The 26,493-nt window shown below is 41.2% G+C and overlaps 1 protein-coding gene across 1 annotated transcript in view; it reads right to left on the bottom strand.

The window, feature by feature from the left end:
* The window catches only part of TEDC1 (tubulin epsilon and delta complex 1), a 75,214-nt gene that overhangs the window by 23,462 nt on the left and 25,259 nt on the right, over positions 1-26,493 (bottom strand). Inside the window, exons 5-6 of the mRNA XM_050901014.1 lie at positions 23,378-23,476; positions 1,680-1,766 (exon numbers count right to left, since the gene is read on the bottom strand). Of these exons, the coding sequence (XP_050756971.1) occupies positions 1,680-1,766; positions 23,378-23,476 (186 nt within the window). The remainder of the gene's footprint in view (positions 1-1,679; positions 1,767-23,377; positions 23,477-26,493) is intronic.

The following is a 26,493-nucleotide window of genomic DNA, read 5'->3' as shown; positions in this document are numbered from 1 at the left end:
TTACATAAAAGATTGCTATAAAGAGGATGGGATTTCCCCTCCTGCCCCCTTTCTCTCTCTTCTCTGCAGGTAGCTTAAAAACTCTGGCTTAATTCACAGCAAGAGATTTTTAGGCTCATACAAGAAAAAACTTTGTAAAATAGCTAAGAATGGCAAAAGACACCCTACAAAACCTCTTTTCTCAGTGAGCGTCAACATTGCAAACTGGCACAAAACAGCACTGAGGCCAGCAGCTCATGCTGACCAAAGGCCCAGCTCATGACAATGCAGCCATGTTCTGGGGCACCAGCAGGGTAACAAACTGCATGGAAATAAAACAAAGGTTTTTTGGTTTTGTTGGTTTTTCGGTTTTTTTTTCCTACATTTGAAATTCAGTAAATGACAGAATTTTAAAGTAACATTACTGCAGTCGCTCCAGTTGCTGTAGTTATGTCATTCTCCTGCCCACAATCATCAGGAAGACCTGGCAGCAGCTATACAGAATCATCCCATCCATCAGATCAGCAACACAAAACACGGGTTAAGCGGAAAGAGAAAACTACTGTATCCACAAAGCACATCTCATTTCCATACATCCTACAGCATCCGGGAACAACAACCATCATCAACGAAACAAAAGAAAAAGCCAAATTTGCCATCCAGCCTATTGAACAATTTAAAAAGATGTGCTGGTCAGGTTTTTTGCAAGTCTTTATTTAGGACTTAACTCCATGAAGCACACTAACACTCAAAATACTCCCCACACTGTTCAACACAGAGGCAAATGTTTTGGTGGGTACACTGAAATGCCATAACACTTGCAGTTATATTTTGCCTGTTTGGAGCCAGGCTTATGCTAGTGTTGATGCTAGTGCTTTCCAAATAACCATAAGATGGTAGACATGTAAAGCAAAAACCATTATAGAACTAATGACAATTTGAATGGCTCTGCATTGGAAGTACTCCTCCAAGACAGGTGAGGTAATTTTACACTCCTTTGTCTTGCTTTTAGTATAGAACAAGGCATACGAGCAATTAACAGTCAGCTCACTGATTCTCAAGATTTTGTAAACTCATACGGCTAATGTGGTGCTCTAAAGAATTATTTTCAGCAACTGTGAATGGGCAAAAGTTGTAGAGAGAAGTGAGATGGATGGTACCGTTCACACTCACTTGAGAAATCATAAGACGCACAGAGAAAGGCTTATTGATTTTCTTATAATCATTCAACACAGTTCAAGGGGAAATTGGCAATTTCAACACACTATTTGGCTGGGAAAAATGAAGTTGTTTTCAATATCAGTTGCTTGCAAATTTAGTTGTTCTCAAGTCTGCAATAAAGCTTAGAGGCCCTCTTCTGAAAAGCCATTTAATTTTAAGAAAATGTACGACTGTTATATTTAAAAAACATTAAAAGAGATGAAGATCAGACATTTTCATTTGTGTTAACTATATGAAATTCTGCCACTCTGCCCTGCAATTCCTCAGCTTAGCTGGGTGAGTCTTACTGAAGAAAACAGAGCGATGAAGGAGAACTAAGAAAACATTCCTTACTTTACCAAAGGCTTTCTTCCTTTTTCTCAAGTGCTGTTGAGCAGTTGGTTTGCAGCATTTATTTTTGTGGAAAGGGGCCTTTGGAAGTGGTCAGCTATGTTAGAGTCAAGAAAGCTGCACCCTTCAAAATCAGTTTGATTCATTACCATCCACTGCCAATAAACTGGTTCCAGTTGCTTCCACTCCAGAAAGGCTTCCAGCTGCATGGTTTCAGACTCCAGAAGCTGTAGCAGCTAGAGGAAAGGAGACAAAGGAAAGAAAATCAGGTAACATCGGTCACTAAATGAACCAAATGAAATGTGTGTTTGGTCTGAAGTAAAAAAAGAGTGTCAGTGGTACACGGGACAACACTGGGTTACTTTACAAGAACATTGTAAAACCAGCTGCAGAAACGTGATGTAAAACACTTTTCCCAGCATCACCGATTTATTCCTCGCCCCAAATGTACAAACACCATCAGCTTTTATAGACATAAATGTGAGTTTCCATATTGTTTTGAGGGATCAAAGAGCCATAATTCTGCTATATTAAGGCCTAGATGCATGACCATCTTCAAATCTTCTACGCGTCTTGACTACCAAAATAAGCTATGTTTCTCCAAGAGTATTTTTTTCATCTATCCATTCACTCACATTTATCAAGGCTGTAAGGTCTAAACACCTTCTTCTCTTCCAGGCCATGTACAGCCTTCTCTCAGCTAAAACTTACACAGCTGGTCTTTGACTGGGTCTCCTCATATTCAATAGTAATGACCCCAAGTGCGATATACACGTACCTCCACTAGTCCAACGTATCTCCTTCCCATGCTGCTCACACACCTGCAGAAAACTCAGAACTCCAGTATCTCCAGTGCTCTCTGCCTCCTTCCCCAAAACCTTTCATCCTTTATTCAGATCACTCAAACTGAAATGATCTCTGATGCTCCGAAATAGTGTAGAACAACTCCCTCTAAAAATGTTATGTATTTTAGAAATTGTCTGATCTGCTGCATGAGGAATCCCTCCCTTTACCTGAGAGCACTTGGAGAGAGGTTACGTTCTAGCTATACAAATTATATATTTTTCATAAATATATACATAACACATATGTATGCACACAGGTATATGGAGAAAGAGACATTCCAAGACTAAATATTTATATATCAGTAAAACAAAAGTTGTTGGAAAGAATGAGAGATGAACAAATTAGGTATAAATCAGAGCTTACCAGTTTTAACAATTTCAGGACTGGCCATATATTTGAAATGAACAATTTTAACACCAATCTGACGCCAAAGGCAACTTTAAGATGACACACAAACAGTATATGGTCTCAAAGAGAATGATAAGGATCAGATCAGTACCAGTTAAACCCACCTTATATAGACAACTATCTTCTGCTAGCTTTGTTGGGTTTAGTTACTTACCACACAACATAATTTAACTGCAAAGCATGAGTTGACTTTGCAATTTTATTCTGCAGATATAACTTGAAGATAAAGAAATCGAAGAAAGGAACACACTTTGCAAGAGTAAGTGCTGGAAATTATGAGCAGTTTACTCTAAAACACTGCTGGATCCAAAATACAATTATTACATATTTGTTCGCACAACTGACACTTGGCATTATTCTTAATGACTTAGCTAGTTTCAAGCTCAGCTGGTATATGAAAGGTGGAAAAATGGGTTTCTGTCTCCTTTTTTCTTTTCTCCTTTTTTTCATAGGTATATCTACAGCACAAATGGCTTACATTATGGGATCTGATGCTGGCAATAAAACCCAGCCAAAAAGTTGATTAAATATTCAGGCAACAGCTAAGTTACTGATTTTAAAGTAGCTTTGTAATGTGGTCATGAGCTGCGTGTGATTGCAGTATGAACATGTCTTGTGACAGCTAAAGAGGGCTGAAGGTTGGAGTGGGGAGCTTTTCATTTTAAGCCTTCAAAAAAAAAAAATCTTAGTAAAAACATAGTCATCATCTTTACTTTTAGCCTCACTAGAGGAGCTCCTGCATGTTAAAAAAGCCATATGCCACTTGCTTTCACACCACAACTGAAAGGATATGGTTCTGAAACTTCACCAAACCTGTAAATGATCTGTTGGAGTTAACTGACCTTAACAACAATCAAAGCTTTCTGAGCAGCCTCCTAATCTCAAGCCTTTCAGGATCTTTCGCATTTTGGGTTTTTTTGTTGCTTTTTTTTTTTTTTTTTTTAAAACTGCTCCATGAGTTATACAAAACTTGAACAGCTCATTTGAAAGCATTCATCTGACTCACCTACTTATGGCATCCTCACCTTTCACTAAGGTATTACCACCCTCAGAAATATCAGGCCAGCAACTGTGTGCTAGATTGTTTCAGCCATAAGTCAGTAATGGGATGACTACATCGCTCATCCTAGGAGGACAGTTTTCAACATAGCTGGAACGCATCGTGACAGCGTTAGGCAGCCTGCAATAGCCAACGTTTGAGCTTCTGCCCCGAGGGACTGAAGGCAGTGTTCAAGGATGCCAATATCCTCTGCCATCCTTTATATGGGCCTTGCAAGACTCTGATGTTATTGCAGCACGGAGAAAAAAGCAGAACACAATAAAAACTAATGTACTACAACTATCCTTGAGATACCTTAGCAAAAACCATAAAAACAAATAAATGTTCAAGGCGGGGATGGGACAATGGATTGTATGTCTGCATGCCATGAATTTGCTCACAAGGACAGTCTCCACATGACACAGGGGTGACAGGCTTTCACTCAGACATATCTGCGCTTAGCAAATGAACAGCTATCTATATCAGCCAGCTTCTTTCCCCCAACGTTGTCCTTTACTCAAGCTTCTCATGAGCACTTATTGTTCTTTAACTAAACTACACATTTGTGACTTTGAGGTCAATGACGTACATTTTCTTAGGTCACTCATCACAGTCACGCCACAGCTGGTATTTCAGCTGTATCTGCAATTGTGGAAACCAAAGCCCAAACTGTACCTCTGCATTTTCCCCAAATACAGTACCTTTTCTTATTCATTTAGTACAACACTGAGATGCCTTTATATGCGATGAGCAGTTCCACTTCTGCTGCTACATAAAGCTCTCAATGTAAGACAAATTTGTAAGCTGCAACTAAAGCTGCCTGCTCATTTTCAGTGACCTAAGGACCCAGATGTTGTCATGCCTCCCAATGAAATTTAAAGACTAACATCTGCAGAAAAGCATTAATTTTGTCTCATGAACAAAGTGAAGCAGCAAGTCAAAAGTTTGCCTCACATGGATATCTAAGTGATGCTTAGGGATAACGCATGAAAACTGTCTTTCCCTCCACACAAAATTAAGACAACGAAATCCATTTCCTTCATTCTTCTGGAGGAAGTTATTGCTCTAAAATACTTACACTGTGAGAAAAAGCAATGACAAATTCAAATTGCTAATCTCTGTGGAGAAGTAATTCCATAATGAATGCTGAGAGCAAACACTTCGCAGTAACAACTTCTCTAAACCATTGTAAAGAAATCGTCACTGGTGCAAACGCCTTGCAAGTAACAGCTTTGCTATAGAGGCTAAACTGTGCTTAACTGAGCTGTCTCAGAGCCGGCTGCCAGGAAACCTGAGAGTGATGCAGAAGAATGCGAACTCTGTAAAGAACATGCCTCGCTTCCTCTGACATGTGGCTGTAATCTCCAAAGCCAAACATCCAGCATCCAACACAGCTCACAGACCTCAGGAAGCTTTGGGAACGTCAGCTGCAAGAGTCCTAGGTGACAACATCTTCTAGGTGGTTTTGGATACTCAACAAGAGGCCAAACTTGAGTCCTCTTTGGTATCCACAAATCTAACTTCCACCAAAATCATTATTTAAACATATTTGTAATTACTTTTTCTGTTGAGATATTAATCTTTTTCATATTATTTACTAGCATATTGCTAAATTCATTGATGCCTGCAGACTGTTACAGAAATCAATATTTAATAATTTGCAGCATAATGCATCCTTTTCATAGGCTCAGTTCCAGAGAGCTCCCTGCAACAAGTATTTAATCTCTGATGCCCACAGATCATAATTCAACTACTGTATCACTGGCAAAAGTATTTTTAATCAAAAATTGCTCTGCCTAAATATTCAGAAAATCATCCTATTGTTAGACAGACAAAAAGTGGTCTTTCAGCAATAAACTATGTTTCTTGGCTCAGAGACAAAAACTGCTGATTCATCACCTATTCACGTATGACTGTAGACAGAAAACTTGCATTGGACTCCAGATCACTGCAAACCTCACTCCAAACGCCAAAATCTCTGAAGTATGACTCAAGGCTCAAGACAGGGTTGGCTTAGTATGAAAGCTTATATGGGGAAAGTATCAGAAGACTATTTCATACTTTTATTTGTTTAATACGAAATGGCTTTATTCAACTTGAATTTTGGTAATCTGAATACTAGTTCTGAATATCTAACAACTGCAGGAGAGAAGGTAAATGGAGGAGTTCCTTCCAAAAACTTTCACTCATGAAAAAGTTACACAATTTACATTACCAGAAGTAAACCATAACTAGGATTAAGGCTTTAGAGACCTAACCAAGCATCAGATGAAATAAACAAATTACAACACAGCTTCATCTCTGCTACCAATACAAAACTCCCTTACCAAAAAAACCAAGCAAACCTTGACAAATGAGAGCCTCTCGGCAGGCAGGCTGTTAGGTGGATGACATTTGGTTTAAAATGGCACATACTGCCCAAATTGCACTTTAGCAGGGCTAAGTTTTGAGACCCCTTCACCAAAAAACAGAGAAAATCTTGATACCATACACATCTCAGGCTGGGACAAAAAAAAACCCAACACTGTAGGTGGACACACTCAGTGCTCCAAGATTCAGTTCCACATTGTGATTTCTTCAGGAGCAAAGCTGGTTTAAGACATTCCCATATATCCCTTGAAGGCTGAAGCAAAAATAAATAGGCCTGAAAACTAGAAGGTCACGCTGGAGTAGTGTGAAGTACAAGCAGCTGAAGAGCAAAAACCAACAGACCAATAAGCAGCCTCTAGCCACAAGGCAAATAAAGAGCTACTCAAGTCATTTCTCTGCCTGTGAAATATCACTGAGGGTTGAGACAGAGCAGGAGAAACACTGCAGCCCAACCATCACTAGGCGGGTAGATCAGAAAGGCTCCTGGATGACAAAAGTGGATGAGAACTTCTCCCACCGCCAACTAGGGACCCCATAGGGACCTTGACCAAAACACTAGCAGGGATGGGGAAAGGCCCTCTGTGGCTCCAGAAGCAGGTATTTCTGTGTCTGTTGAGCATCATCTCTTTTGGAATTGTAATGGTATCTTTTTTGTGGGGTACACTGTAAGGGAAAACAGGATTTGGATCTTTTGCAGAAGATAAAAATACATAAAATACAAAACACAGCAGCTTTGGGCAGAGGAGTGTAATTCCAGATGCTCAGATGTGTGCAAAACCTCCAACACCTAAAACAAAATATGTGACTTCTCCACTCACCAACATCAGTTTTATACCACCGCAGCTCGAACTTCAATTGAGCTATCTCAGTTTTACATTGCTGAGAGCAGGGAATCAAACCACTAGTTAAAAACTTAAGTGACAAAGATCATCATTATAAAACATAATTGCTATTTGTGGAGGGATTTAGAAAACAGCTGTTTAAAATGAAACTGAAAGAAAATGGAATTTAAAGCAAACAAAATGAGGCATTTGGCACATAAAAATTGTACTACAGCTTTCACATTGATAGGCAATGAACTGAGATGTACTAACAACGACATTCATTTGCAGAGGAACAGGTCAATGAATGGACCACTTCGCATTTTTCCCTGTGGAAATGGCACATACTAAAACAGGGAAAAAAGATCACGAAAAAGACGACTGAAGTGCGAGTTTTCTACTTTAACAGCCAAGATCAAGATTTATGAGAATGGAAGAGGTACACATTTTCTTCCCCAAAGGCACCACTGATTTTGGGTGCCTACCTTGGCATACCTGAAAAGCCAAATTTTCAGGCAGTACTAAGTACCTTTAGCTGAATATATGTTCAGTGAAAGCACATCCAGTAGGTACCAAAAATCACAATTTACTTTAGAGAAATCTCAGCCAGAGGATTTCAAAGGAAAGCACCAAATTGTATCACAGTACTGCCTGACAACTGTTCATATTGTACTGCCAACCAGAACCCCCATGTAGCTGATGTCAAAAAAAGACCATTATTCATCTGCTTTATTCAGACTGTTTCTGTACACAGAACAAAGCATTATCCATACTCATTTTTTTTCTTCCCCCCCCCCCCATACTTGCCCATTTTCCTGTATTTTTAACAGACCACAAAAACGCACATAGTAATCAACAGGAACAAGCAATTTCTAATTTGCTTTTTAAACTCATCTGAATTCAGAATTGATGCTACACTTCTGAACAGTACCAATATCCTGGTTTTTGTATGTTTCCACACTGGATGTTACTACACCATGAAGAAGTAGCCAGTCATAGGAGGAGCATTTCCTTTCCTTTGTGTGTGCATGTTATGACTACTAACTTCAGCAGGGGAACTAACCCTTTAGGTTTTACCCTCCCCCCTTTATTATCCCATCCATCCTTGCCACCAGCTTATTATATCCACCTACTGTGTCCTTCCTTGACATCTTTATCCTGCATTTGCAGTGAATAAACAAAAAACACTATCCTTATGCAAAGGCAAAGAAACATTTGTTGGTGTTTGTTGTTGGTGTTTGGGGTTTTTTTGTTGTTTTTTTTTTTAAATTAGCCGATATTGCAAATACCTACTAAGCCAAGGGTTTGGCTTTTTTTCTTCCCTTGAGCTTTAGTACTTTCTCTTCAAAATAAAGGGCTATGTAGCACAAGTTGTACACAAGCTATGTCTTAAACTCCTGCAGGGGCTTTTCCGTATGGGTTCATCCATTCTCAACCGAGTATACCACAGGTTGACAGTCCCAAAGGCCACGTAAGGCTCCCAAGCCTCCCTTTCCCTCCCTGTCTGCTCCCTGCACACACAGGGGCTCGGAGGCACAAGTGAAGTGCTTTCACGACGCAGACCTTCCCACAGGTGCCTGCCAGCTCCCTGCCACCTTCTTTGCCTACTGGCCTGTAAGGACCAGGTGGTCCGTAACCTAGGACCGGGTAAGCAGTGACATCCAGGGGTCCCCAGTTCTGCTTCAAGGGGCAGCTCATCAGGGACAGAGCTGCATGGCTTCACCTGCACTCCCAGGACACCATCAGATGTACATCATGACTAGGACTTGCTTGTACAGCATCCCCAGCAACAGAAACCCAGCCTCTAAGCATTAACAAATATAAACGTTAAATAAAATTTAGCTCTCACTCAAAGACAGAAAAAGAAACATAAAAGAAGAATGGCTTCCACCATTGGAGACCCAACAGCACACAGAATTATCACAGATGTTCATGTTAGTTAAACAACGGATTTTAAAAGTTATTTGATATGCGGATTCATCTAAGCTTGCCAACTTGATATGAATACAGTTTCTCCCAGCCTAGCTCTTCTTTGACAAGCCATCATAGCCTATCATGCATGCAGGTATTTTCACGCATTTTAAAATAGGCATTACTGACTACAGAAACTACTAATTTGAAGTCTGCTACAGTCTCCCTTATGTCAATTCATTTCTCTAGCTAGTATCATAACACAGTCCTTTAAATTAAGCGACAAACATATTTAAAAAGAACCACAAATCCGAAACCACTTGCAAAGCATGAGTAAAAGCTGATTTTATAACTCTATTTCCCTGGCTATTTAAAAAACCAGAAATACCTGCCAGTAGAGCTGAGTTAACATTATGGGCCAATTGCACACAAAGTTTAATTTTACAAGGCTATAAAAAAAGCTCTACCAGTCTCCTCACAATCTGAGCTGCATTCTTACCTCTAAAAAACAGAGTTCAGTTCAGCTTTCCAGCAACAGTTCAGTTGTGACCAAAGCCATTGCAATATATGAATTTAACTGTAGTTTGCTTCTTTAACTAGCATGAGGCTGGAGAATGCAGTGGTCCTGTTTTGTTTGACTTTCTGGATGGGTTAAGTGTCTTTTTGATGCAGCAGTGGATGCAGGACAACAGAGGTCCCAGCGAGGGATCACAAGATCATCATAGCTCTGGGGCACTTCAGGATCAGCCTTCATCAATAGCCATATTTTGGCACAAGAGAAGAGTGACAAGCCTGAAGTCCCTTTTCTGTCAGAAGCCGATAACTGATTTCTCTTTTGGATGAAAACAACAACAGTAAAGACTCCACAAGCAAAGATGCTCTAGTGGCTACTGTTAGCTTCAAGGCACAATTCAAGAGACAGATTATGAGCTTTAAAGCTCCTCCCCTTAACATTTTTTTCCTGAGATTCAATTTGTTCCTTCAGGGCCCAATACCCCAGTTAAGATCCACTAGGCTGGACCAATGAGACCCTTTCAGACTCCACCACCAAAGAATGGCAGCAAGTAAGCAACTCACTATGAAGTCTCCTACCAAGGAAGGTTAAGAGGCAGCATGACCAGGGTATTTTGATAAGAATGTGAAGACAAGACATACATCTCACACCACACATGCCCCTGCACATCAGCCTCAGCTGACCCAGCTGATAAACGGGAATTTCATCATTCAGCTTACAGACACCGATATGATGCTGGTACAACCTTTTCTATAGCACTGTATGGGACCACAAAGCCTGCCTGGCCTCCCTGCGCTGGCCCAAAGCATCACCTGAGCTGGGCCAGCTTGCTCCCACCACTGGTTTGTTAGCACTTCCACCAAAAAAAAAAAATTATCCAATGCCAACTGATGACAAAGCACCTCAGCCTTGTCTCTCCAGCTTATTAATTCCAGCTGCATTGTCTCAGGTGGAATTATAGTATGTCACTGTCATTGTCACAGCATTCAAATTATGTTAAGTACGGCATAAAACAAGCAAAAGCACAAAAGCAGCAGTGAAACTCAGTATCATCTTATCAGTTTTTCTGTCACTGGCAATCATAACCGAGTGTTCGTACCAGTCAAGCCGCATAGTGCAGTTCCTACTTCAGTGCACTATGTATCTACTGTGTTTCCGAGATACCTTCCTTTCTTATGGTGTAGGAGACTAAGATATTGCTGCTACGTAGTCCAACAATTTATGGAGTCCGTGATGAACCACTGCATCATTTTTCAAGGACCAAGAACTCTATATGCTTGGTCAATAAAATGTACTAAGTAATAACTCATCCCAAAAAAATGGTGATGGCAACTCCAGAACTGCAGCTCTATTAACTCCTCTCTTTTTGTATGGATAAGTTTATCTGAAGGCAATATTAGTGACAAATTGCAGCCTGGGGAAATTTTCAGATCAAGGTAATAATGCCATGAGGTAGAATGATTTGCTTTAGTGTTGCTATATAATGCTGCCAGTTCTTCCAATGGGACACTAATTGCAGCCAGAGGCCACCTTGCTTAAAAAATATCTAAAGAAATATTTTAGCACTAAAACTGTCTGGAGTAATAAAAAAATAAAGCATCCTTCTCAAGAAGGGGCACTGGGAAAGTGAAATCGGGTACAGAGTTCAACAACTAAATGATTCATGGCTGGGTGACAAGCTAGTGCTGGTCAGCTGAAGAAGCTGGTCTCATACTAACACCATCAGCTGCCAAGCAGAACCACGCAGGTGGGACAGGACCTCTGGAGGTCTCTAATCCAATCTCCTGCCAAAAGCAAGGTGCTCAGGGCTCTGTCCAGCAAGTCCTGAACATCAACAACAGAGATGTCACCCCTTCTCCAGGATCTGCTTCCAGAGTTTGACCAACCTCGTGGCAATTTTTTCCCCTTATATCTGGCCAGAATTTCTCAGGTTCCAACTTGTGCCTGTTGCCCCTTCTCCTGTCCCAGTGCACCTCTGAGAAGAGCCTGGTCCGTGCTCCAGCCCCGACCGCCTCAGTGGCCTTACTGGACTTGCTCCTGTATGCTACTGTCCTTGTGCTGGGGAGCCCAAACCAGACACCTAGCACTCAGTCTCACGAGCGCTGGGCAGAGGGACAGGTTCCCTCCCTTTGCCCTGCCAGCTGCATTCCTGCTAACACAGCCTGGGATGCAGTCAGCCTTTGCTGCCTGGCCACACTGCTGGCTCCTGGGCAACTTATTGTCCACCTGGACCCCCAGGCACTGGGTTTGGGTTTTTGGTTGGTTTTTTTTTTTTTGCAAAGCTGCTTATTAAGCAGTCAGCTCCCAGCCTGTTCCATTGCAAGGGGTTATTCCATCCCAGATGCAGGCTTTTGCACTAGCCTTTACTGAGCTTCCTGAGGCTCCTCTCAGCTCATTTCTCCAGCCCGTCTTGGTCCCCCTGAACAGCAGCGCTGCCCTCCAGCGCTGCTATGCCCAATTTGGTATTGTCCGCACACTTGCTGGTGGTGTGCTCCATCCCATCATTCAAGCCATGAATAAGATGTTAAACAGTACTGGCCCAAAAGCTGATCCCAGAGGGACGCCACTAACAACCAAACACCAATTTGAGTTCAGTAGCCCAATTTTCCACTCATCCAGCCCATCTCTAACCAACTTGGCTATAAGGCTATACGGATTTTCCTTTAGTGATACATAAACACAGGCACGTTCTCTGTCCCTATCTGCCTTTCTCAAAGCTCTTTAATTACGTGTCTCTGCCGCCTCCTGGGACGGGATACTCCACACTGCTTTGAAAGGGAACCACCAGCAGGATCTGAGGGGACTGCAGAGGTGGAAAGTGCCTGTCCCAGAGCAGGCGGAACTGAACCAGCCGGTAACAGCAGGCATCAGATGAGCAGAAAACCATCTGACGCCGCAGACAGTTGCAGGGAAGGAGAAACAGAGGAGATTGTTTTGATCATACTCATTCTTTGAGATTTAAAGCAGTTTAGCTCCAGCAGAGGCTTCTTTCTTTCTTTCTACAGCATGAGGAAGAGTGACTCCATATGTTTCTAGCCTCTCCAACCTCCCTAAATTAACTCTCCCACGGGTACCCATTCATTCCTTCTCCTGTCATCAACCCCAAACTTCCACTCTGACCTCCAGCTGCTTATTGGCCCTGGATAGCCCTTGTCCATCTTCCAGACAGGAGCTGGAAGCCAAGCCCCACTGCTTCCGGAGGGGGGTAAAACCTCCAGCAGCAGCACAACAGGGATGACCAGGGAAGTTAGGAGAGGAATTCCTCACCCAAGACAACTGGTCCGCTGTCTGCCCCAACAGGACACCACAGAAAGCGTCCAAAGGGAAGTCATTTATATTTAACTTTTTTTCAAAGTCATCCCTTCTAAAATTGACTTCAATCTGCCTTAGAAATACCAATATACATTATCTTGCACTATTTGACTGCTCTTGCTTCTACAGTGCACAGCTGGCCAGAGCCCTTCACTTTCTTAAGAAGGATCAAGAACTCAGCTACAAGTAGACGCTGTCTAAAAAGCTTTGAAGCCATTTGACCCCTGTAATTCTTCCTGATTTTACACAGATGACAAGGGTTGCATCTGCTCTGCCTCATTTTTGCAAATGAGTACCTGATCCACTGTTTCCAACCAGTTTTAATAACTACTATAGCAAACCATGTTTTATGTGATAAATGTCAGCAAATGAACTGAAAACCAATTGCCTACGGTATTTTGGAAGGAAAATGACATGGCAGCCTACCCCCTCCTTCTGTAGAGTGAATCATTAAAAAAAAGGCAGGAATAAAATTCTTTGTTCCTGCCACGCAGCACGGGGTGGGCAGCACATGCTGTCACTGACAGTTTCTTTGCTTTCTTAGTGCTTATTCTTTCCTTGCGATGAAATGTGAGAAGGAAAAATGATATCTGAATCACCGAGAGTTTTTTTATTTCATTTTTAAATTGTTTTCTCAGTAGCTACTCTCCTACTCTACAGGAAATACATAACAACAACCAAATCACCCCATTTGTAAGACAATATCCACTGCTGCTCCAGTAATTGTAAGGAAGGGTTCGCATGTACACAGCTGGAAGAAACAAAATATAACAGCTTTTTCCAGTTTCAATAACCTTCAATGTACCAAGCTTCAAACCAACAGAGCCTTCTCCCACAAAAACAACAATAAGTAGTAAGTATTCTGGATTTTAAAGGTGATCTAGGCAGTCCCACTAAGAGGACCAAAACACTTTAATGTGTTGTGCTGAACATCCTCACACACAAGGAAAATGTGGGTTTCCCAGTACAGCTCATCCTCCCTGCAGGCTCTGAAACTCTACCCATCCCAGTGCAGCAGATTTCATTGTGCACACCACCACGGCAGGCACTCTGCTCCTGACGTTACACCACCAAAAGACCAAACTAGAGATATCTAGAGAGAAAAAAATAAGTCTTTCAACCAACATAACCCATGGGAGTTTAAAGCCAGTTCTTGCTCCATCGTTCAGCTTACTGATATCAGGGCACCAAGGGGAAAGCAGTAGTCTAGGACAGGACAGGATTCTCAGACAGGGTCAGAAAGCTAGCTCAGACCAGCCAAGTCTCACTGACATGCTCCTGACCCTGCTCATCATACAGCAGCACAGAGGCTATATTTCACTTGAGCCTGCAGTTGACCTTCATATTAAATCCATCCTTACAGCCTCCACTCTTTCTTATTTGAACAACCACCATCAAAAATCGAGTACTCTGGATCACTCAGCTCCCTCGAGCTTTCTTGTGTGAGCCTCCAGGCCTCCTGCATTTAGGTGCTGGAGCCCCATATATAATTCAGTATGTTATCAGATCTGCTCTCCTCTGCAATATTCATGTCAGCTCCCATGTTAGTTCTCACCAATCTGACTACCACGCATGTAAAATGTCTAAAGTAACTGTGGCTGGAACAACAACACAAAACATTAAGTAATTTAATGGGAAAAAAAAGCATTGGCTTTGACTGGCAGTGTTGTTCAGAGCACATGGCAGTATGCTTTACACTTTTAATGCACAATCCAGCAAGATAACTGCTAAGGTTGGAAACTGAAGCATTCAAAGTTAAAAAGTGCCAGAATTCAAGCTGCCTAAACAATACTAATTTGGCCATTCCATGTGTATAAGGTCTAAAATTACATGACCAAAATATTTCCCTTCATAATCTGTCTCACCAAGGGCACAGAATGGCTGGTACTCACTCCACAAGCTATTCCTTTTCCTTTTAAATTGCATATTATTCTGTCTATTCTTCAGAGGGAAGCCATGGACTTTTTTGCCATACATCATTCAAATCCCATTCTGAAGACAGAATTTTTATCTTCCACATAAACAAGTTATCTTTCCTAATGACCCATGTGAGATGAGATGATAGTATTATTGTTGTTTTACAAATGGGAAATGAAAGCAAAGAGACGAAAGTAAAATGCTTCCATTTCTTTTAGATGCCTTAACTGGGACTTCTGAGACCTGATTTTCAGATAATTTAAAAATTACTATAAAGCACTTCATAGATACATCTACTCAGCACAACTCAACAGCTTGCAGAGATGCTTTAGGTAATTTTCATTGAGTTAGTTCCTGAGCCAACATAGCCATGGCACGCTGTCTTGGCTGATCAGCTCTAGTGGAAGAAACCAGGCAGCTGGCCCAGCTTGCATTAACACACACCACTCTACTGACTCTAGGATCCAGCCTAATATTTCAGCAGAGCAGTGTGCTGCAAGGACCTACTACACCATCTGGGGTTAAATCTGACATTACTAGGTGATGCTGCCTGCACTGCTGAAACTCTTCAGCGGCTCCAAGCAGAGGTCCCACCAAGTTCAGCAGCAGCTAGGAACACTCAGCATTGCCAGAAATCAGACTTCTGAGCATCAAATTGGACACACAAAAAATGTGAACATCCCATCGGCAGCCCACCATGGGAAGTCTAATGTAAGTAACTTGCCGTGGGGAACTTGAGAACCCAAAGGCACAGAAGTGTTGCAGCTCTCCAGGACAAATCTCTACTGCCTTGGCTATTAAGGCTTCCTTCCTCTTCCAACAATTCTCACACTCTTACTACCACTTCTTCACCTTCATCAGCCACTTTCTTCACCACAGCTTTGACTCAGAAACAAGGCAGTCTGCTCCCTGAATGATACAATGGTTCTGGGATAAAATATCCTAAAACATACATTACACTGCAACATCGTACTCCAATTTAGACTTAATATCTTTGGTGTTTTTAGACAGATACTTTTGAAAATGCCTCCTGCAGCACCAGAGATACCCATCGCATATCTGCAGGATCATAACCTCTAGAGAGACTAGATATGCTTCAGACTCTTGGGTCAATAGACTAACTAGCAGCAGTAGTAGGTGGTTCACTTGGACCATTGCTGGAGGGGGATGACATTTTCCTGCAAGTAGGGAATTTCTCACAAGCCCGCAAGGAGCAAGACAGTGATTCAAGTCTTTAGACAGACTCATCTTCCCTGTTCACAGTTCCCTAACTCCCCTCTCCAGTCTTGCCCTTCCTGTCCATATTCAGCCCCTCCTGCCGCAGCCTCTTTTCAGTGCCTCACTCAGTCTCTTTTCACCCAGATAGTCTGAATTCTTTCACATCAGAGTCACCTTGCCTCCCCAATGCCCTCATGCAGGGGTCTCTTCCAGCTCCTGACTTCACTGAACAAGAGCCAAAGAGGTTTTCACTGTCCATCCTATCCCTTTCCTCTGCCTGCCCAGAGCCCTACTTCTGCTCCCAGCCTGCAGCTCCTAACACAGTCAGTCCATGTTCCCTGTGTTCTTCAATGAAAAATGTTAGAATGGTTTAGTAAAAGCAAGTTAAAGACAGGAAGAGAGGAAAACCTGAATACTTTAAAAGGGCAAAGCATTTGCTATTTTTATGCAAAGTGCTATGGCGAGCATAATTATGCAAATTCAAAAAACTTGTCATAATTGACCTTTTCAAAACATGTGTGTCCATGGGTCTAACATACAATTCATTGGTGAACCCTGAAATTTATTAAAGGTCAGCAGTTCTAGAACGTCTTCTCATCTCATCATTAAAGAACTTATTTAAGACGCATCCAGCAGCAATCATCAATGAAAAACAAACTTGCTTAAAAACAGGTAAAAATTTTGATGCATTGGGTTAGAAAAACCTGTACCTTTAAAAAGTTCTGTAAAAGGAAAATTGTTCTTGCTACAGAATCTATCAGCTTACTTGCCGTTCTGAAAGTTCAACAATGCCAGAATCCAAAGATTCTGGTCATCTGAAGCCCTGTAAGCAGATTCAGTAAATGGTCAGGAGTCACCACTGATTCAAACTAAGTTTATTCTGTGGGTGTGTAGAGTAAAGTCTAAAATCTCATTGTGTTTAGATCCTTTGGGGCTTGGCTGTCTCTTCTGCCCTACTGCTCCAAGAACTGTCACAGACCTTTGTATTCCTTTGGGGAAGACTGTTCTCCACCTTTCCGATCTCATTCACAGCAACATGGTCTCCCCCCACCTTGAAAATTGGTTCATGCTACAATCTTTCTATGAAGAGCTCACACAGAGCCTGGCATAACACCTAGTAAAATCAATCTCCATGAAGATTTCTGTGGAGTCAAGACTGGCCAAGGAGGGATTTCAGACAGAACATGCAGAGGAAAAAAAAAAACCAAAACAAAAACCCCCACATTTTCACAAATACTCACAAGCCCAGATGCAATTACTCTTGAACTTCATGCTGTATTATTTTTTATGCAGGGTCCACTTGAGAAATTTCAAGTATTTTTTTTTCCTTTTAAGAAGCTGAAACACGATGACAAATAGGCAAAGCTGTCCTTAATTAGAACGGTAGTTACAACATGAAATACTGATCCTGTTCCATGATAGAAATGACAGAAATGTGGCTTTTGCCAAGGGAATGAAGCAATGAACATACAAAAAGCTGAGGGCCAGATCAAACAGAATCAATTGCCAGAGCATCACAGAAGATAATGAATGTACGACAATTTATACCAATGAAGGCAGCTTGTCCTTGAAGCTCAAGGTCATTTTTTCAGAAAAGAACAAATCTTTTTTCTGGAATTTGCATGCAGTACAAGCCTTCGCTTCCTGAATTAATCTTCTACACAGCAGCATCATGGACTATAGCATGAATGTGATTTTTTTCCATTGGTATCTACACTCTGAAAAATGTGTTGATTTAACTGCTTCTTGTACAACAGATGGAAGGACATCATAAAATATCAGACGGTCCCCTAGCAGGCTCTTTGAAATTCAAATAAGGTTACATATCCTTCACCCCTACCATACAAGACCATAACAGGGTTGATTACAGAAATACTACATACTAGCACAGGTCTGTGTCAAATCAGTAATGTGACACAGTGTCAAGCTTAGCAGCAGGGTTTTGACTGTTTATTTTCATTTAGCACCTGCCTGCAGCGTCTGTCACCACCAGGAACATTCCATAAAGTCCCAAACAACCAGTACAAGGACACCAAATACAGCCTGGCACACAGCAGCTGGAGTTAGCCTGCCATAGTTATTCCATCTTCATCCAAGATGGTCAGCAACTTAGGATCCATTTCTAGAGATAATGCAATACCATAGCAATTATTCGGTAACCAGCTGAATAACTTGTATTAGACAACAGACTTCACTTTTGCTGCTCTGCCTTCACATACGTTCCAGGAGGTGGTGCTGTCACTCGGACGGAAATGGACCAAAAGCTCTCACATGGTGTTTGTGCACCAAATATACTGGTTGATCTTACCGTTTAACATGCCTGTGCAGGTAAAATACTTCAGTAGATCAGGAGGACTTTATGCAAGAAGTGCACAAGCCCACATGTGCATGCACATGACGCAAACTGAAGACTCAAATTTCATGCAAAGTAACTAGTAAATGCATGTTCAACATTCCTGCAAATTCAAAGCCTATCAGTTCCTAATGCTCCCAATCTGAATGTACTTGTTCTGAAAAGAACAGAAGCTCTTTAGTGCTTTGCATGAATTCAAACCATGGGCTATTACTCACAGAGAATAAACCTGTTGTGTCACCCATCTGTAACAGCCATCTGGGACAGATGTTTTAAATGGAAACTGTCATGAGATTTAGGGTCCACAATCAACTTATCTTACAGCTTGATCATTGACCCCCTGGATGTCCCAATAAGAAATTATGGAGTCCCATCTGACTGAAGGAAGCAATACACATACTGTACATTGGCTTCCTTCCCTGATAGATGAACAGTCCAGAAAGCAGATCAATGCCATGCCCGTACCATTGTATCCCATCCCACCCGATCCCTGCTGCTTGGAGAGCTAAAGCTCACCTGAATTTTTTATGGGCATGGAATTGACCATACATTATGTATGCGAAGTCAGGCAGACTATTTGTTTGCTCCTATTTACTTGCTACCAAGGACCTTAGCTCCTTAAGTCAAATAAATTCCCTTTAAAACGTGTTAATGATCAACAAGTATAAATATTTTTCACAAAATTCTGATACAAAATTATTAGCTATTCACTTCCAAGTTCTATGAATTTCTTTGCACGTCCATCTGGCAGACAGCTGCATTATTTATTTGCTGTCACACTCAGTAAATTGATCTACTGGCATTTAAAGGTGTCATCTTTACTCATTACAATTTCAATGATCACTCCAGCACTGCCACCATTGTACCAATGACCTGAGTTCTGACTACAACTTTTAATCTCTGCTAATCACAAAACCTGCAAGATTGAATTCCACGTATAAAGCAGTATATGAAGAAACCAAAGGACTAGGCTGCTTTGCTTCAAAGTCCATTGATCTCTATATGGTAACAATTTGATGAGAAAGTTAATTTAATGACTCTTAAGTGCAACATACATTTTTTCAAGCTCAAGGTAAGACATCAGAACTGGTGACACTGCAATGCAGAATTAAGGTATATGGGCTTCATAGACAAAAATGGGATTATATTATGCTTACAATGATGAAAAAGTACCCAGTCGGTCGCACATCACAACCACTGTCCTCACAGTCGCAAGAGGAATGTGACCACATCCTCAGAGAGAGACCATACTGCCCTGGAAAGTTTGGGGCAGATGTTGCTTACCCTCAGCCACATCTTCTGCATGCCTCCCCAGTACGCTTCCAAACTATTTCAGCCACAGTGCCAGAGACCAGAACTCCATTTCTGCCCTGAGATATTTCAGGCTGGCAAATAACAGCAGCCCCCCAGCCCCACACCAGCTGACTAGGGGAATTGTTTAAAAACAATCAGTACCAATACAGCTTGGAAAACGTAACAAAACACAGGACATTCAAGATGCTCTAGACTAGGTTCTAGCACACTCTAAGCGATACATGGAAGAGGTTTTCAAGAAAAGACACAACGAACATCCAAGCTCCCTAGCAATGCACAGGGTGCTCCACGCTGCCGTGCTGTAATTTTCCTCGATTTGCATGCTCTGGCATGGCCTCGCAGGCAAACGGCTCCATAACCATCACCACTGACTGAGGCGCTTCTGCTGAGAAAATGACCACCAGCGTGTTTCTCATGCAACACTCCTGAAGCCAGGGAGTGCTCAAAAAGACATGACAGCATCTTGGGAAAGAAAGGACATACATGTAGAGGTCAAGAGCTAACACGAGCATGCACACGTACTTCAAGTGGAAATTGAACGCCAGCTGAAATAACATCACCTCCCATTCATTGACACCCCTGGGCAGCTCAGGAACTAAACACAGCGGTGACCTGCAACTCACAGCCAGACACATATATATAACCACAGCCAAGCCAAACTGCAGGAAAAGTTGGAATTTTGATCATGCCTCACTAGAGAAAAACATAATTAAAACTATTACACTTGGAAAACTTCCAGCTCTATGAATCTGACAAAGACATTTATGATGATAAAAGAATAATAATGTCCAGCAAAATCGCTGTACATAAAGGCACTAAAAGAGTTTTATAGCCAGAAGTCCAAGGGAAGAACATTTTAAACAAGTTAATGTGCAACTTCTACAGAAAAGAAGCAGCATGACTTTTCCATTTCATAAACTGAAATTTAACTTCACAGCTCTCTGCATCCTATCACACTTTTCCTGTCAGACTAAACATCTCTTGTTTTATTACAGGTCAGAGCAACTTATCTCGTGGGATATTTTTGATGAAAATGAACTCTAGGCTTCAATAAAAACAGCCCAATGTCCTTTCTGTGATAGCTGATTTTTGACACTTCGATCCACTTTGCATTTCTATCCTTTGAAGGATGCCTAACATGAGAAGGAATTCATAATACCATCCACCAACAGGGGTGCATTACAGTAAGACATATTGACATGCTTGCTCTTTTTATTGATCCATGCAGCAGGTTGTTATTTGAGGTAACATTAACAGAAATGTCACATTACTTAGAGAAAAAATTATTTCACAGTTTTTTGAAAAAACATTTGGCAGAGTGCTGCCATCTGCACCAATATTTGAAAACTAAGCTATTCAAATATGCATAATTTACTTAATCTTATCAAGATATTTGAAAATTAGAGGCTTTTTATTACATTTTCCAAAGAAGCATCACTTTGCGTATCGAGTATTATATCCATCTGGAAAACTGACACTTGAAACAGCCTTGCCTTTTCAAGTCCATACCACCTTGTTATATTGGGCTCTTTATACATACTGAGCCCATACATGACTTCTGGAAGCTGCTTTTGGGAAATAAGGGTAAGGGGAGATAAAAACTACAAAGATTGCTCAAATGATGACAATAAGAATTTTAAGTCTCTCGAAAATATGTATACTGCAGTGTTGTGATGATTTCCTGCAATTTTTCCTGTTTATTTTAGAATCAGGCACAAAAGAGCAGCTTAGAGGAACCCCTTTTCTTGAACAGGCTGGAGAGCTTCAAGAGGTTAAGATTTTCACAGCTGATTATGCTGACAAACAATTCCAATTTTGGACCAGTCCAAGCAGTAAGTGACATAAGAAAAGAATTTCCAACACACATGCACTGGAGCTGGAGCTTGTTTGGGATTGCCCAGAAACTGGAGATGGAGACTGTGGCCACTCATAGTTTATCTAAAGAAAACTTCTTCTGCCACCCTGCCTCTGTCCCTCTCAGTGATCACCCTTGTTTTGAAGGGGTGCCCCTTGTTTCATGTATTTGCTGTTTAAGCCTGGGAAAGGGGGAATGAAAACTCCATAGATTTTAACTAAGCAACATAGCTGCCCACTAAACCTTCTTGACTATAGCACTTTACCTAACCATAATCTTTAATATACAGAAAGATTCTTTCCATTTTATCCTGAGCCTCCACTGAACAGCACAGCTGAAGCAGACATCCAGGTAAGGGAGCAGCGTGCAAGAAAGAAAACTCCTGGAATGATTCATTAACAGCGCAGTCAAAACCAAACAGGCTTTATTAGAGTATCATTATGCTTTACTGTAACAGATCAGTGATATATTCAGGGTAAGGCTTTGGAAAAAGGTAGTTGCAAAGTCCTTCTACACAGCCTGGAAGTTTCTAGTACCAGCCCACCAGAACTTTCTGGACATTTGCTAAGCTCTGGAAGACTGTAACATATAGGCTTCAGAGGACTGTGCTGCTGTGTGTTCTGAGCTGCTGAGCAAACCGTAGGAGGGGGACTGTGAAGCAGAAATGAAAAAGAAATCTCAAGCTGACTTAGCCATTTGCTCTAGAAAAACAATAATTTTCCAGGAAAATGTTCTAAACAGCTGAACCTTATCAAGAGGCTTGATGTGAACCGTTCATCCAAGGAATGCTCAGTAATGAAAGATTAACATGCACTTTACTTTAGGGGGTTTGAACATAAGACTATCTCCCATCTTCAAATCTACTTTTCTGAATTTCTTTGTGCACAGTATTTACAATGCCCACTTCTGTTCTTAAGGTAGCAGCAGAAAGAATATCTTCTTTGAGTAAACAGATTTGGACAGACTGCAGAAGTTTGCCAAATATTGATTTTGTTAGGGCTGAGCTCAAAATTTCAGTCTTATTTCAGTTTCACATAGAATGAACTTTTACAAACAGATTTGTAAACCAAATGTATTATATTGTATCAAAACAAATGAATTGTACTGCTTCAAATAATAAACTGAAACATCTATGATAATTGAGTATTTGAGAGCAGCAGAATACATACTTAAGGGTAAAACAGTACACTAGGAAAAATTATGTTGTCCTAGGAGATCTGTCTGAACACATAAGAAAACACTTTTTTACTATGAAGATGACTGAGCCATGGAGCAGGTCGCCCAGAGAAGCTGTCGAGTCTCCATCCTCGGAGATATTCAAAAGCCATCTGGACGTGGTCATGGGCAGCCTGCTCTAGGTGACTCTGCTTGAGCAGGGAGGTTGGACCCAATGACCTCCAGAGGTCCCTTCTAACCTCAACCATTCTGTGCTTCTAAAATATTTCTCAAAATAAAGCCCCTTACTACCATCCAAAAAGGTAGTCAACTTGTATAATTTCTGGAACTAATGAATACTAGCATCAGGTGTGCTTTGGCTTTCCTGGCGAGATAAATCAGATCTCTCATGTTCTCACCGACAACCCGCTCAGGCAAGGTCACACGCAGACACTGTGCCTGGCTGGCCTAGATGTGGTTACTGGTAGTATAGAACAGCAGTCAGCCAACTGTTCTAGAATGTTTTATTCTATGAGCCTTTTCTTCAGTGGCACTTTCAGTCAGGTCTCTCCCCACTCCCTGTCTACCAGTTTTTACAAAACTTAGCCTAATACCTTTGTATCTATGCTCTATCAAACTGGAAGAAACAAATTTGGTGAATACAAGTTATAAGTGAGGAAACTGACAATTCAATATAAGCCCTTATTTCTGTTGGAAACCAAGTTAAAAACATGTTACAAGGAGTGCAGTCTTCTGTTGAACAATGTTTGTGTAAAGCATACTAAGCATCCAAGAATTACAGGAGAAGCATTACCTGCTTGTAGTTCTCCGGTTGTCTAACGAGATCTGTTTCTGTGACAGAAAAATGTCCAAGGATCTGGTCCATATGGGAGCCACTAGTGAATAAATGGATCTGGAATAGATTAATTTAAAAGATATTTGTCAGTACAAGGACCAGATCATTAACAACATCATTAGCTATCATCTAACGGCTGCATGGATTGGAACGGTGATGTGAACCAGTGGTTACAAGCCCATTCCCAATGGACAAGTACAAATGTAGCTACTACCACCAATACAACAGACCTTTTTAAAATAGCCTGCAGGAAATGATGATCACACACCACAACCATCTCACAAAATGGTCCGTCTGGTATTGTTACCAGAACCACATGCAGGAATTGCTACCGCTGCCGCCACAGTAAAACTAAAAGATTTCTCTTTTCATCCTGTTTTAAAGTCTTTTTCCTTACACTACACACACTCTTGTGCATAGCATGAAAAGAAAAACCATTTACACAGATAGCAGGTAAAGGATAGCCTCAGAATAATTTTTTATTTCTTCCTTTAAAGCAGAAAATGCTACCTAGTTACAGTAAGTTTCTCTTTTGCTGCTATATATTGTTGGCTTTCACTTACTGGGACCTTGTCCCAGCTGCGCTGGTGATGGTATCATCAATTACTTGACGAAGAAGCTTCCCAAGTTAGTCAAGGGAACAATAAAAAGCAATTCCTCCTATTCAGAGCTGATCCCTTTGTTACTGTAATAACTGCAGCTGCCAAACAAGATAGCAGTGCACATTTGTCAGACAATCGCTCATATTTCATTAATATTTCTTCCAGAAGACAGAGAATGTTTCCTGCTTTTCTTCCTTTATTCTAATATGAACTTTATCATACACTTGGGTATTGACAACTATTTTAAAGTTGACAGGCACTGGGTAATTATCAACCCTTCCCTGAAACTTCAGAATATTTTAGCATTCCTTTCCCAAAACTCACTTCTGGTGACAACCATCTGTCACATGTGCAGAGCTATGCGAGTTTAAAAATAAAAGAGCACCTCCCCACACAATGTTCTTCCTTTCTACTTGCTGCTCGTCTCCCTGCTGCATTCTTGCGTAACTCTGGCTCCCAAACCTTTGGGCCTCCAGCACCAGGAATGAATTTCAGCCCCTCTTCAAAAGTATGTTGCAGCAGCATCACTGGCTAAAGCCTAAAACAAATACTCTAAAGCTGTAACAACAGAGGAATAAGGTGTTCCCCTGAGACCAGACTAGATGGATGCTGGAATAATCCAGTATTTGTAACTGGAATAATCCAGTATTTGTATTTTTACAATCTGTTACTGATAACCACAACACACTGAAGATGAAACAAGGCTTAAAGAGGGAAACAGTACCAAGGTAAAAGAAGCAGGTGAGAGGGTGAGAGACAGAGCATGTATAGCTGTTGCTTCGTGGCACTGGGATGGACTGAGGTGGAGGCAGGTCTGATTTAACCTTACACTATCCTTTGCATGAGAGTACAGGCACAGCCCCGACTAAACACCACTTCTAGGGAGTTTCCAGTACCAATTCCTAAACGCCCTTGAGCTTAGACACCCTGCAGGGAGATCAACTTGTCTAATTCACCTAAGAGAAGATAAAAAGAGGGCTTGTTCATAGTTCACGCACACTTGCATGAGAGGAAAAACTTCTACTGCATTAAAGAATGCGCTATTGAGATCTAATGGCAAATTCACTTTAGGAAAAAACACAGGTTTTCAAATGAAATATCTCAAGACAAAAAAGATATAATTAACCAATGTAGTAATTTACAGAGTAACATGGTACATTCTTCATGCCAAGATACAGATGTATCTAACAATTGCAGTTTAGCTCACTCATAAATTACTGACAATGAGGTAATCACCCAGCACCAGTCTCTGCCCTCCGTTATTCAGAGATCAAGACTTTGTCCTTGTCCCTTTACTCTCTTACTACAACATCAGATATACAGATACGACCAATCCCATCCACTGTAATTCATCTTATTTTATATTATTTATCTTAGAGGAGGCACAAGAAACCACTCCGTTCATAGGAGGTATCTCCCAGTGCTGCTCTGCATTCTTACCGACAGAATACAACTCTTGCTCTTACAGTTTCCAAGCATACTACAACCATTATTGTCATTTTACCATGATCTGATAATGCCAATCATGTCAAACTCTTCTTCTATCATCAAGAATTCCATTTAATATAATTTTATTCCCACTAACCTACACGCATAGTCCACAATCAGATGTTCACCTGCTTAACAAAATTCACCTCTGAACCCGATCTAGCCCTCCCCTATTTCAGGTGTAATTTCTGTCCTAGTCTTTTAGTGGATGGAGGATAGCTGAAAATACCCACAGGAAATCCATCAGTTTTGCAGAATCTCACTTGTTCCGCTATTTCTTTTCACACGCTGATTGTGGCACAGTGCATTTGACAGACCCAAAAAACAATACCAGTTTTAAACTATGCAGGTTCCTACTTGTTTTTCTGAAACTATGCAAGGCTTCTCATTCACATTTTTTAAGGCAAAGTGGTAATTCAAAGCCTAACTAAAACCAGCTGCTCTCCCCTATGAATTCAAGAGGGATCAAAAACCAGGCAGATAGATATTCCTCTGGCACTTGACAGAAAGAGGAAGAAACAGAACAGAAGGAACCAAGAGGCATGCCTTAACAAGGTAATTTATCCTTCACGCTTCCATATATTTGAAGGTATATCAGGTAAATATGTACCACTGAGAATTTCAAGGGAATTATAATGGTATTACTATATTACACTTTCAAAGCAGGCCAACCTGTCCATGTTGAGAAGCCATTATAATGTTATTCAACAGCTCATAGCCTCAGGCTGCAAAATTCCTCAGCAACAGAGAGGTTAAGATTTCCCTGAGGAAGGCTTCCTCCTGCAGCAGTACACGTGTGTGTCTGTAAGCTTCAACATGCCTTCTGGGAGCTGAAGTCACTGAAAAGCAGCTCATCAGAAGAACTAGCAAAGAGGAACAGCCAGTCAGAGCACCTAACAAGCAAATCCCAACACATGACCGGCTGTAGCTCCAGGGAGGCTTCCCTCATCAGTAACCTACACCGGTTACTGCAGAACTTCATAC

The sequence above is a fragment of the Gymnogyps californianus genome, chromosome 8 (genome assembly GCF_018139145.2).
Source record: "Gymnogyps californianus isolate 813 chromosome 8, ASM1813914v2, whole genome shotgun sequence".
Taxonomy (NCBI): domain Eukaryota; kingdom Metazoa; phylum Chordata; class Aves; order Accipitriformes; family Cathartidae; genus Gymnogyps; species Gymnogyps californianus.
The sequence above is the reverse complement of the archived record's forward strand: the minus strand, read 5'-3'. Positions and strand labels throughout refer to the sequence as shown.